Source organism: Muntiacus reevesi, chromosome 1 (genome assembly GCF_963930625.1).
Source record: "Muntiacus reevesi chromosome 1, mMunRee1.1, whole genome shotgun sequence".
In the NCBI taxonomy this organism is placed as follows: Eukaryota; Metazoa; Chordata; class Mammalia; order Artiodactyla; family Cervidae; genus Muntiacus; species Muntiacus reevesi.
This window is the reverse complement of record NC_089249.1, coordinates 27,869,537-27,884,313: the sequence shown is the minus strand read 5'-3', so window position 1 is coordinate 27,884,313 and position 14,777 is coordinate 27,869,537. Positions and strand designations below refer to the sequence as shown.

The 14,777-nt window shown below is 36.4% G+C and overlaps 1 protein-coding gene across 4 annotated transcripts in view; it reads left to right on the top strand.

Annotated features, from left to right (window-relative positions):
- BMAL2 (basic helix-loop-helix ARNT like 2) overlaps positions 1–14,562 on the top strand; it is a 102,517-nt gene extending 87,955 nt beyond the window's left edge. For all 4 annotated transcript variants that reach the window (XM_065940015.1, XM_065940014.1, XM_065940016.1 and 1 more), the window contains 3 exons: positions 5,572–5,647; positions 7,234–7,342; positions 9,859–14,562. In XM_065940015.1, coding sequence (XP_065796087.1) covers positions 5,572–5,647; positions 7,234–7,342; positions 9,859–9,995 — 322 coding nt within the window. In that variant the 3' untranslated portion in view covers positions 9,996–14,562. The remainder of the gene's footprint in view (positions 1–5,571; positions 5,648–7,233; positions 7,343–9,858) is intronic.
- The last annotated feature ends 215 nt before the right edge of the window (positions 14,563–14,777 follow it).

The window sequence follows — 14,777 nt, the reverse complement described above, 5'->3', positions numbered from 1 at the left end:
TAAAATAAAGAAGATTACAAGAGATAAGGAAGGACAGTACATAATGATCAAGGGATCAATCCAAGGGGAAGACATAACAATTGTAAATATCTATGCACTGAAATAGGAGCACCTCAATACATAAGACAAACACTAACAGACTTAAAAGGAGAAATTGACAGTAGCACAATAATAGTAGGAGAGTTTAACACCCTGCTCACACCAATGGACAGATCATCAAAACAGAAAATTAATAAGGAAACACAAGTCTTAAATGATACATCAGATGAGATGGATCTCATTGATATCTTCAGGACTTTCCATCCAAATGCAGAAGAAAACACCTTCTTCTCAAATGTACATGGAATATTCTCCAGGATAGACCACATCTTGGGTCATAAATTAAACCTCAGTAAATTTAAGAAAATTGAAATTGTATCAGGCATCTTCTCTGACCACAACACTATGAGACTAGATATCAATTACAAGGAAAAAAACTGTAAGAAACACAAACACATGGAGATTAAACAAGTATCTAAATAACCAAAAGGTTACTGAAGAAATCAAAAGGGAAATAAAAGAAATTCTAGAAACAAATGACAATGAAAACACAACTCAAAACCTATGCAATGCAGTTCTAAGAGGGAAGTTTATAGCAATACAGTCCTACTCAAGAAATAAGAAAAACAGAATAGACAACCTAACTTTACTCCTAAAACAACTGGAAAAAGAACAAAAAAACCCCAAAATTAGTAGAAGGAAAGAAATCATAATGATCTGAGCAGAAATAATAAAAAATAAATTAAAGAAACAATAGTACCATTCACCTTCACGAAAAAAAAAAAAAAAAGAAACAATAGTAAAGATTAATAAAACTAAAAGCTGGTTCTTTGAGAAGATAAACAAAGTTTACAAACCTTTAGCCAGACACATCAAGAAAAAAAGAATAATCAACAAAATTAGAAATGAAAAAGGAGAGGTTACAACAGACAATGCAGAAATATAAAGGATTATAAGAGACTATTATGAACAACTATATGGCAATAAAATGGATAACCTGGAAAAAATGGACAGATTCTTAGAAAAGTTAAATTTTACAAGACTGAACTAGGACGAAATAGAAATTATGATCAACCCAATCACAAGCACTGAAATTGAAGCGGTGATCAAAAATCTCCCAAAAAACAAAAGCCAGGACCAGACGGCTTCACAGGAGAATTCTATCAAGCATTTAGAGAAGAGCTAATGCTTATCCTTCTAAAACTCTTTCCAAAAATTGCAGAGGAAGGAACACTTCCAAACTCATTCTACGAGGCCACCACCACCCTGATACCCAAACCAGGCAAAGACAACATAAAAAGAAAAAACTACAGGCCAATGTCACTGTGAACATGGATGCAAAAGTCCTCAAAAAAATTTTAGCAAACAGAATTCTGCAACATATCAAAAAGCTAACACACCATAATCAAATTGGGTTTATTCCTGGGATGCAAGGATTCTTCAATATATGCAAATCAATCAATGTGACACACCATATTAACAAATTGAAACGTAAAAACCACATGATCATCTCAATAGATGCAAAAGAGCCTTTGACAAAATTCAGCACCCATTTATGATTAAAACTCTTAAAAAAAAATGGGCATAGAAGGAACCTACCTGAACACAGTAAAGACCATATATGACAAGCCTACAGCAAACATTATTCTCAATGGTGAAAAACTGAAAACATTTCCCCTAAGATCAGGAACAAGACAAGGGTGTCCACTTTCACCACTATTATTCAACATTGTTCTGGAAGTCCTAGCTACAGCCATCAGAGAAGAAAAAGAAATCATGGGAAAAGAAGTAAAGCTCTCACTGTTTGCAGTTGACATGAAACTGTACATAGAAAACCCTAAAGATTGTATCAGAAAATTACTAGAGCTGATCAGTGAATTTAGAAAAGTTGCAGGATACAAAATCAATACACAGATATCACTTGCATTTCTATATACTAACAATGAAAAATCAGAAAGCGAAATTAAGGAATAAATCCCATTCACCATTGCAAACAAACAAAGAATTAAATATCTGGGAATAAACTTACCTAGGAAGACAAAAGAACTGTACATAGAAAATTATAAGACACTGATGAAAAAAATCAAAGATGACATAAACAGATGGAGAGCTATTCCATGTTCCTGGGTAGGAAGAATCAATATTGTGAAAATGACTATACTACCAAACACAATCTACAGATTCAATGTGATCCCTATCAAATTACCAATGGCATTTTTCACAGAACTAGAAGAAAAAATTTAACAATTCATATGGAAACAGAAAAGACCCCAAATAACCAAAGCACTCTTAAGAAGAACAGAGCTGGATGAATCAACCTTCCTGACTTCAGATTATACTACAAAGCTACAGTCATCAAGACAGTGTGGTACTGTCACAAAAACAGAAATATAGACCAATGGAACAAGATAGAAAGCCCAGAAAAAACCCATGCACCTAAGGGTACCTTATTTTTGACAAAGGAGGCAAGAATATACAATGGGGCAAAGACAGCCTCTTCAATCAATGGTGCTGGGAAAACTGGACAGCTACATGTAAACAAATGAAATTAGAACACTTCCTAACACCATACACAAAGATAAACTCAAAATGGATTAAAGATCTAAATATAAGACCAGAAACTATAAAACTCTTAGAGGAAAACTTAGGCAGAACACTCAATCACATAAATCAAAGTAAGATCCTCTATGACCCACCTCCTAGAGTAATGGAAATAAAAACAAAAGTAAACAAGTGGGACCTGATTAAACTTAAAAGCTTTTGCACGGCAAAGGAAACTATAACAAGGTGAAAAGACAACCCTCAGAATGGGAGAAAATAATAGCGAATGAAACAACTGACAAAGGATTAATTTCCAAAATATACAAAGCAACTTATACAACTCAATACCAGAAAAACAGACAACTCAATCAAAAAATGGGAAAAAGACCTAAACAGACATTTCTCCAAAGGAGACATACAGATGGCTAACAAACACATGAAAAGATGCTCAACATGGCTCATTATTAGAGAAATGCAAATCAAAACTACAATGAGATATCACCTCACACCAGTCAGAATGGTCATCATCAAAACATCTACAAACAATAAATGCTGGAGAGGGTGTGGAGAAAAGGGAATGCTCTTGCACTCTTGGTGGGAATGTAAATTGATACAGCCACTATGGAAGATGGTATGGAGATTCCTTAAAAAACTAGGAATAAAACCACCATGTGACCCAGCAATCCCACTCCTAGGCATATACCTTGAGGAAACCAAAATTGTAAAAGACACATGTATCCCATTGTTCATTGCAGCGCTCTTTCCAATAGCTAGAACATGGAAGCAACTTAGATGTCCATTGACAAATGAATGGATAAAGAAGTTGTGGCACATATACATAATGGAATATTACTCAGCCATAAGAAGGAATGCTTTGGAGCCAGTTCTAATGAGGTGGATGAACCTGGAACCTATTATATAGAGTGACTAAGTCAGAAAGAGAAAGATAAATATCACATTCTAATGCATATGTATGGAATCTAGAAAAATGGTACTGAAAAATTTATTTACAGGGCAGCAGTGGAGAAACAGACATAGAGAATAGACTTATGGGCATGGGGAGAGGGGAGGAAGAGGTGAGATGTATGGAAAGAGTAACATGGAAACTTACATTACCATATGTAAAATAGATAGTCAACAGGAATTTGCTGGGTGGCTCAGGAAACTCCAAACAGGGGCTCTGTATCAACCTAGAGGGGTGGGATGGGGAGGGAAGTGGGAGAGAGGTTCAATAGGGAGGGGATATATGTATATCTATGGTTGATTCATGTTGAGGTTTGACACAAAACAGCAAAATTCTGTAAAGCAATTATCCTTCTATAAAAATAAATAAATTTTTAGAAGATATATAATCATAAAGAAAAAATATAATCATAGTGAGACATATTAATATTTCTCTGAGAATATTTTATCAAATGCAGAAAAAAATAAGAATAGGAGCATCTAGAATGATGTTACTAATAATTTACATATAATACATTTATATTTATATTAATTTTACATCCTACACAAAAACATTTAAAATTTTATATCTAATACATTGTTATTAGGTGAGAAAGGACAATTACTGAAGCTATTTGGTGGGTGTATGAGATTTCATTATATTATCTACTTTTATATCTCTTTGGAGTTTTCTATAATAGCTCTAAAATGTATTTCTGAAGTAAATTGTAAATATTTGTGCTAAGTAGCACAAAGTTCAATCAAGAAAATTACTGAGTTGGGTTATAGTCCAATTCCCTTTGTCTGCATATGGATATCCAGTTTTCTCACATAATTTGCTGAAAAGATTATTCATCCTCCCACTGAATGGTCTTGGCACCCTCAATGAAAATCATTTGACTGTATATGCTGGAAGGGCAGCATAAGGAGAGCAAAAATTGAGTCAGACGTTGCTAGCTGGGGACTATTAGAATGTGCACGGTGTGGTGTATGGAGTTTTATGTATGGAGGCACCTTGGCCAGTGTATGGAGTTGAGTAGGAGAAAGCATGCTGGTTTCAGCAAACAAGAAGGAGATTCACTGAGGAAGAGATCAGGCCACTGAGGAACAGGGTTTTAAGTTAGTTAAAAGGGACTGAGGTGAAGTTAAATAGCATGGTTTTGCCCAATAAACTAATATGAAGAAAGCCATATTTCAGAGTCTGGTAGTGACATGCATGGTTAGGGAAAGTTAGCTTTTTTCATCTTTAAACAAGGGCTAATTGAGTGGTTGATGATTTTAAACCTTGAACCACAGAATGGGAAGTCAGCCAAGCTATATACATTACATTGTGAAAAATCTCCAAAACATGTCACTAATCTTTTCATCTGTGTTTCCTACCTAATTCATTTCATTTTTCTGTTTTGATTTCTCCCTCTATAATTTCTTGTTAGCTGCATCCTTGGGAATACACAAGGCCATAAAGTTATGTTTATGCCATTATGTATCACATAATTGAGCATTTAGTAATATATAACACCATAAGTTTTACATATTAAGTTTTGAAGAGATTTGTTATCTCTTCAAAAGCCTATGATTATGTTTTTGTCTTCATGTGTTTCATTGATGTTGTACCTGGAGATGAACTATTATAATAAAAACATGACATATTTTCCACTTAAAGAAAAGGTTGCAGAATGTTAGGAAATCTTTCTTTACTCTAGTTCTGCTTTTTAGTACCCTGGTAAGAACTGACTCTTGATGTCAGTGCCTATTTTGAACTGTGTAATTGTTCCATTACTATGCAACGTGTTGTATTAAGACAGGTAACATGATTTACTTAAGAGCTTTCACCTTGGGGTTTATGTTTCTATTTACTATAGCGTTTTCAGCACTCTGTCGTCAAATTTATGTCTGGCTCTGAACAAGTCAGTCTAATGATGAAAACGGTTGTGATATTCAGTCTTTATGTTCCTCCCTGTTTTTATCAGTAGACTGTATTCAGAAGAGAAATTTCTCTAAAATATATATAAATAGACATATAACATGTTTTATGTGTCATTTTTGAAGGTTACAGTCATCTTCATCCCTTGATTCAAGTCCAATAGATTTATTGAAAGATATACACACTCTAAACTGCAGGAATGTAAGTACTATCGTAAGTGATAATATTCATGAAATAAATGAATGATAAAATTGGTCCTTGTTGATTATTTCTTTTGAGAAAAGAGGCCATCCTGTAAAAAAAAAAAAAAAAAAGATCTCTTTCCAGAGTTCTTAAGAGGCAATGTAGAATAGTGGTTAATAGTGAAGTTTCTGGGACCATAATGTCTGGGTCCAAGTTTTGATTCACTTACTGCTGGGATAACCTCCTGTGTGTTTTTTAACCTCTGCACCTCAGCTTCCTCACTTGTAAAACAGGGATTAATAATAGCTCCAGTTTCTTAAAGTGATGTGTGAATTAAATAATTTAATACACAAAGAAACAAAAAACCTCACAGTTCCTAGGACATAGTATGTGCTCAATAAATAATAGTTATTACTGTTATTTTAATAAACTCCAAGTCTATGGATTAGAAGTACTCCTTATGGTCTGGAAAAAGGTTTAATATAAGCTACAAAATAAGTATTACGTACTATTTAATTCAATTGAACAAATATTAGCCATTTGAAGTACATACAAGATGTGTGTACTGAACATAGCACTGAATATATGGAAGACCCACATATAATATAATTGTGATGTATCCCAGACAACAAAATGCTGTAAAGTAGGTATACTTCCCAGGTGGCGCTGGTGGTAAAGAACCCACCCGTCAACGTAGGAGACATAAGAGACTCGGATTTCATCCCTGGGAAATCCCATGGACCGAGGAGCCTAGCGGGCTACGGTCCATGGGGTTGAAAAGAATCAGACACAACTGAAGTGACATAGCACACAGCACATAAGAATATAGGAGAGAAGAGAAATTAAATCTGACCAGGGACAAAAGGGAGCCTGAAAATATCTTTTTAAAGTAACATAGACTTTTGTTCTGGTATTTTTAAGTTTTACTCATACGTTTGACACCAGTTTATTGGGTATGCATTTTGTGCCAGACTATATGCCAGAAACAGGGATTTAAGTCCTTGTAGCACACAAGAATCTCTGAGTAGTGCATGTTATGTAGGCATTATGATAAAGTTTATCAATTGAATGAGACAATATAGGTAAATGATTTCTTTTGATGAGCTATATTGAACATCAGATTGTTTGGCCTGTGTCTGTGTAACACTATGACAAATTTTTGGTAAAAAGTCTCTGGTTTAATACATTCCCTATTCCAAAGCAGTATTTCCCATTGTAGCTTTGAATGAGATATAGTTTTACCATCATTTAAAAAATACCAAAATGTTTTTCCTTCTTAATCTAAAACTTTCCCTTATATGTGTAATTGTGTACTTTAGTTATGATTATGAATAATGTGGGAGCTTTGGAGTCAGATGGACTTGGGTTAGAATCATGGCTCCAACACTTTAGACAAGATATTAGACTCTTTAGGCCTCAGATTCTTGACCTCACAATATTTATAACATGAAAGAAAATTTTATTTGTGGAGTACTTAGCACAGGACACTCAGTAAGTGCAAATTGCCATATTGTTCATGACAGCACACCCACATATGAAAACTGCTAAGAAATCGTCATTTCATTCAAATAGGAAACTTACTGCTTTTTATTTTGTCATTACAGATGTCAAATAAGGAGTTGATTACCCTAAGTCCATCTGAAATAGGGGAACGAGAGGCTACAAAGCAAAACCAAAGTGTTGTTCCTCCCCTCAGTCATGAACCACTCCTCGGTAAGATTTCTTTCACAACTGCCCACCGTTTTGTTTTTCCAAAAACTCTTTTTTTAATCATGATAGTTTCAGGTTTAGGAAATTTTTAAATATGCAAACAGCTTTAAAACTAAGTTTTCCCCCCAGACTACAATGAGATATCACCTCACACTGGTCAGGATGACCGTCATCAAAAACTCTGCAAATAATATATGTGGGAGAAGGCATAGAGAAAAGAGAACCCTTCAACCCTGTTGGTGGGAGCATAAATTGGTACAATGACTATGGAGAACATATGGAGTTTCCTTAAACTAAAAATAGAGCTACCATATGATCCAGCAGTCCCACTCTTAGGCATATATAATGGAGAAAACTAATTCGAAAAGATACATGTACCCCAATGTTTGTAGCAGCATTATTTACAATAGCCAAGACATGGAAGCAACCTAAATGCCCATCAACAGATGACTGGATAAAGAAGATGTGGTATATATACACACAATGGAATATTACTCAGCCATAAAAAAGAATGGAATAATGCCATTAGTAGCAACATGGATGCACCTAGAGATTATCATATTAAATAGATCAGACAGAGAGAGACAAATATCACATAGTATCACATATGTGGAATCTAAAACAAAGGCATAAATGAACTTATTTATATAACAGAGGTAGACTTACAAACAGAAAACAAATATGGACAAAAGCAGGAGAGGATAAATTAGGAGTTTGGGATTAGCAGATACAAACTGCTGTATATAAAATAGGTTAACAACAAGGTCCTACCATATAGCACAGGGAACTCTATTCAATATAGTATCACAAACAATAATGGAGGAAAATCTGAAAAAGAATATATATATATATATATGTATACACGAATCACTTTGCTGTACACCAAAAACTAATACATTATAAAATCAACTACTTCAATAAAAAAAAAAACCCTAAGATTTTTCATTCAGGATCTTAAATAATCATAGTGTTAATTTTTAAGTGTATGCTACTTAGGTGGCACTAGTGGTAAAGAACCTGCCTGCCAGTACAAGACACATGAGAGATGCAGATTTGATCCCTGAGTCGGGAAGATCCCCTGGAAGAGGGCATGGCAACCCACTCCAGTATCCTTGCCTGGAGAATCCCATAGGCAGAGGAGCCTGGTGGGCTACGGTCCATAGAGTCACAAAGAGTTGGACACAACTTAAGCATCTGAGCACACACAGCACATTCTACTTAATGGACCTGTCATTGAAAGTCTGATTATCAACTGAGTTGTTATGAGTATTATTAAAACACAATTTAAATATAACTAACCCTCTCATGTTTAGGGAAAAATTCCATTCTCCAGAAAAAGATTTTTAAAAGATACCAATCATAAAAATTTAAGAGGTAATTATTCATTTTAACTATACCTATGCAAAGCCCAAATAAAGAAACTTGAAGGGATACAATTTTATGCTCCCCATAACTGACTCTGATCTCCTGAAAATAAATGTTAAAGAGAATCAGAGGGGAAAAAAAGAAAGTGAAAATGTTAGTGGCTCAGTCGTTGACTCTTTGGGACCCTGTGGACTGTAGCTCTTCAGACTCCTCTGTCCCTAGAATACTCCGGTAAGAATACTGGAGTGGAGAACTATTTCCTTCTCCAGAGGATCTTTCCAATTTAGTGATCAAACCCAGGTCTTCTGCATTGCAGGCAGACTCTTTACCGTCTGAGCCACTGGGAAAGTCCGAGAATCAAAAGCCTTGAAGGAACCTGGACATTCAGCTTCACACAAAACCACAGATTGCGTGCTCAGTCGCTAAGTCATGTCTGACTCTTTGCAATCCCATTGACTGTAGCCTGCCAGGCTCCTCTGTCCATGGGATTCTCCAGGCAAGAATACTGGAGTGGGTTGCCATTTCCTTCTCCAAAAACCACATATTAATCATCTTAAATTCTCTTGTACTTTGGAAGATACCTAGAAAACTTTGCTTAATCTCTCGCTGTGTTTTAAGCATGGATTTCTAGACCCTCTTCAGTATCTGATTTAAAAAACATTTCCATGGTTCCTCTTTATTTCCTTTTTCAATCAAAAATTTGGGGACTCCTTCCTTTTATAAGAGTCTTTCAAATTTTTGGAAGGTGATGCTTTTGTCTCAGTCTTCTCATTTTGGAGTTAAACAAGCATTTTCACAAGGCAGATTAAAGTTAAATTTCTCCTTCCAAGCTCTATATACACACATGAATAAACCCCAGCCCTTCATGTCCAACTGTCTCGGAGTCTGTACCTCTTAGTGCCTTTATTTTTTATTAGAAAACTCATAGACTAACTCCCTTATGTGCATCAAATGAGTGAAGTGCAATTTATCTGACAGCAGATTGTTATAAAAATAGGCAACCCATTAAAAAATACATCTGGCATCTGTAAAATGTATGCTTTGCCTTCAATAATACATTGTATGGTATCCTAACCTTGTTTTGCCATTTTTGATGATAACTCATTTTTTAATCTCCAAATGTACTTACACAAGCCTGTATTTCAATTCGATAGGAGAAGGAGTCCAGCTGGACTTTGAAGCCCTCTGTGACAATGATGACACAGCCATGGCTGCCTTCATGAATTACTTAGAAGCAGAGGGGGGCCTGGGAGGCCCCGGGGACTTAAGTGACATCCACTGGACACTCTAGCATTTGATTTTTAACTCTAAACATGAGAAAAGTCTTGAAACATTTCATTTACAAAAGACTATATAGTCTTTATATTATTTGTATACTGTTTTTATCTTTTATTCCTATTAATGGTCTGCCAGTTTTTATAGATTTGCTCCTGACTTTAATAGGGGTTTGGGGAAATGTGATGTTTCTCTTCAGATTCGCAGAATTTTCTATAGACTGCTTTGGTCAGTGACATGGCTTCAAACCCACTAGTTGCTATATTTTTGCTAAAGTCTTTTTAACCAAGAATACCACATGTATCTTGTTTTGGTTTTATTTTTATTTTATGGTGTAGTTGTTTTGAGTTTGGGGAGTTTAATGTGTGGACATTTTCCTTGTGTCTGAGATTCATTTATAATTGACTTAGAAGATTTGTGTAATTTGGAACATTTCCATTCCTAAGATATTTCCTTCACTGAGGACAGGGCTTATCCACTTTAAGAAAATAGTAAGTACTTGAACATTTAAAGGGATAGTGCAATTTATAATTGTGATCACAGTGAATACTGTATTCAGTCTTTGTGGACTTGGGCAAGTACAGAACCACAATAGTTATGGTCATTTGAGCACTTTGAGATAGATTTTAAGTGAGATGATTTCTTATTTAAAACTCAAAAAAGGGAAAAGCTGAGAAAGTGTCAACTTTGCTTACAGAAAAGGAAAGACCTTGGGCCCTCAAGCTGGGTGATTAGCCTTTGCCTTAATACTCAAGAGTATTAAGATTTACTCTTAATAGAACCACTCAAGATTTTTATTACAGATAGGACAGGTTTCTGATGCTGAAAAGGTACTTAGCAACAGATTAGTCTTAGTGGAAGAAGTGGATCCAGGCAGATTCAATGTCATGCATAATGTCACAATTAAGTTTATATATCTTTTAATGTTTAATGTGTGTAAACCAGTTTATTTATACACATTTGGGAAAACAATAGTCTCAGTTAAATGATTAGGTAAGTGACCTAGGAACTAGTTGTTGGCTCTCTAAATTATTAGGAAATTACAGTTACTATTGCTTGTAACCAAAGGTAATTACATAAATGACAAGTACATTTTAAAAACCATGAGGCAATGAGAAAGAATTTGAAAACCAATTTTCCAGCTATAATTAAAAATTGAGAGCATTTTTAAAACCAGTAATCTAGAAGTGGCTCAAATTGAGTGCAAGAATTAAGGATATTTAAAATACTGTATGTATAGCTACATGTTTGAAGATCATACTACCGTAATATTATAATGGTTCCATAATGCCTATGGTTTTAATAGCTCTTTCTAGTTTACCAAGTGTATTCCCATATATTCTCTTTTGTGCCTTGCAAGTAAAAGTAAGACAGGCTAGGAAACTAATGGGGAAACCCTGGGGATCAACTCCAGTTTTCTGTGTCACACTGTCCCTCTCCAGAAGATTTTCCTCATAGCCTCTCACCAAACAAGGCATTCTTTTTACCTTACATATATATCCTTAGGCTGCAGTAGATTAAACTTTCAGACACATTAATGGGCAACGTATGTTCCTTCACATGTGACATCTGCAGAGGCCATGTGGGCAAGGGTGTATTGACCTGTTGTCTTGAGCCAATGCAGTGTTCCAGCAATGTCAGAGGTTCAGCACCACCCCTGGTTCTGGCATTTGAGAACTTGGGGGACATTCAAGTGTAGAATAAGCCAAAGCCAACAAAATCCTGCAAAATAGGGGTATTGGTTTGTAGCAGCCTATGCATGATAGTTGGGGCTTCCCAGGTGGCTCATTGGTAAAGAACGTGCCTGCCAATATAGAAGACACAAGAGACTTGGGTTTGATCCCCGGGTCAGGAAGATTCCCTGGAGGAGGAAATGGCAACCCACTCCAGTATTCTTGCCTGGAGAGTCTCCATGGACAGAGGAGCCTGGTGGGCTACAGTCCAAGTTGAACACTACTGAGGACACACACGCCCACATGCACGCAAGCATGATAATTAAGTCTGAAGAAGCATGACAGATACACCTGTTCTCTAAGTCAGATAGAGAGGTCTGCCTAGAGAGGTAACATTTCAGGAGTCTGGACCACTGCAGATTGTGTTAGACCTCCAGAGTCAGCCTAAGCCAGTGGTAGTGGGATAGGTCACTGTGGCCCCTTGACCTCCCAAGGAGGTGGGGGCAACCCTCATGATCCAGGGATCTGAGAGGCAGACTTTCTTGAAGCTGGTCATTCCTGCTTGCATAGTAGCAGTTCTGTCTCTTTGTAAGAGGAGAGGTTATTCCATAGACTTATGGGTGGATAGTAATTGAATTCCTTTGAATTGAATGCTTTGACCCTTTAGTAACCCACTCTGATGTTTATCTTCTTACCCTGGACCTGGAATTCAATCCAAGTATTGTGTGATACTGTAGCTCTAAGTTCAGTGCTTTCTTCAAAATGCATTCTCTTTACATTTGATTGCTGTTAGGAGTGACAAATTTTTTGTGCTTTACATTATACTGTTTTTTTTACTTGAACCGATTAATTTCTTACATGTTGGTGAAAATATCTACCAATTTAATCAAATACCCTAAAAAGAATACTCTTTTATTTATTTATTTTTTTAATTCTAAGAATTACCTACATGGGAGACATGCCTGGATTGGAAGAGCCTGCTAGACTAAATTTCTCTGTGTGACCTCAAGAAAGCCATTTTAACTCTCTGTACCTCAGTTTCCTTATTTGTAAAAAGAGGTTTGATCTCTCCATTTACTTCCTATGGAGCAATGATTCTCACCCATAGGTCTCGAACCCATAGTCAGATGCTCGATATAGTCAGTTCATTATGATAGCCACTGGCCACATGTGGCTACTGAAAACTGGAAACGTGACTCATATGTATTGAAATGTGCTGTGAATATAAAATGTATACCAGATTTCAAAGACTTAGTGTGAAAAAAAGGAATATAAAATATCACATAACGCTTCAACCCTGCCAGCTCTACGGTGCGGGGCGCGCATCATCCACCCAACCCGCTTCCTGGCCAGGCCTTGTCGGGAGGACCGCCTGGGCAGCCTTCCTCCTTCAGCTCGCAGCCTGACCTTTTCCCTCCCCGTAGAGGCTGGCCCATGCTCGCGCAGATCCTGGCCAGCATAATGCCCTCCATGCAGAAGGAAATGGCAACCCACCCCAGTGTTCCTGCCTGGAGAATCCCAGGGACGGAGGAGCCTGGTGGGCTGCCGTCTATGGGGTCGCACAGACACGACTGAAGCGATTAGCAGCAGCAGCAGCAGCAGCAGCGCCCTCCATCCATCCATGTTGCTGCAGATAGCAAAAGTTCACTCTTTCATGACTGAGTGGTATCCCATTCTGTGTGTATGTATGACACCTTCTTCCATTCATCTGTTGATGAGCACTTGGGTTGCTTCCATATCTTGGCAATTGTAAATAATATTGTTATGAACATTGAAGTGCATGTATCCTTTCAAAAAAAAATCACATAACAAGTTTGTATTGATTACATATTCAAATAATATTTTGGATACACCAAATTAAACATTAAAATTAATTTTATTTTCCTACTTTTCTAATGTGACTACTAGAAAGTTTTAAATTACACATGTGATACACATTATATTTTCTTTCTTCAGCCCTGCTCTTGGACATTTATTAAGTAGATATTTTTAAATAGACCAAAATGTATACTATTAAGTATGGTGTTTACCTCTAACTGCTATAAAGAACATTTATTGATCTTCGGTTCAATGTAAATAACTGTGAACCTTTACCAGTGTATCAAATTTAAAACTTTTTTGAAATTAGTAAACTTGGAAGTATTAGACATTCATTAACCTGAAATCAAATAAAACTTGAGGTATACAGTGTCATAATGGGAAAAGGCTGTGTTCATTAGTTGTCATAATGAGAAATCTCATTATGTAGAGTCTAGGGCACAAGTATATAACATAGCCACTCTCTAGGTATCAGCCCATGTTTAATGGGTCCAGTTTTAGATCCTGTTTTAAAGAGGAATTTGTCACTCAGGTAGGTCATTGCTGGGCTCTGGAATTGGAAACTTAGGTTTGCCAAACAGAATATTGTGGACACGAGCAGGGTTGACATCTCTTTGGTAGAATTATCAGAAGCCGTAAAGAAAACCTGCTGGGTGGCCGCTAGGTGTCACTTTCTCATCCCTATAGGGCTTTGTTTTCATTAAATTTTCTAAGTTCCATGTGGCCTAGGAGAGGCATTTAAGACTTTTGTGCCTAGAATAAGTCTGCCTCTGTTTAATAAGAAATGCTTTTTTAAGAGAAGTCTGGGAAAATCCTTTCCACATAAAAGAACTTTTGTTTAGGATCATTCCAGATGTGACTCCAGTAAAAGCTGACTTTAGAAAGAAAACGCATCCAACTGGGGACATGCTTTCTGAATTCAGAGTATTTGGTGTGTGTGTGTGTCACTGCTCATACAATCTTGACTTTAGGTCTGTATTTTATACAACTTTTAAGGTCTTTTCTGTTTCACTTGCTCTTGTCTGTATGTTGGTATTTTTAAAATTTTGTGGGAAATAATGAAGAGTGAAATTAAACTATATTTTGTAGTAACTACTAGTTTGGGGTTTTTATTTAAAATATTAAACTTCCTCCAAAAAAGTATGCTCTTAATTACTTTCTAAAGTGGAAAGAGTGGGTAGAAGATCCAGTGTTCTAAAACCACGGAGGGTACTTCCGTGGTGGTCCAGGGGCTAAGATTCCACACTCCCAATGCAGGGGCCTGGGTTCAATCCTAGGTCAGGGAACTAGAATCCACATGCCATAGC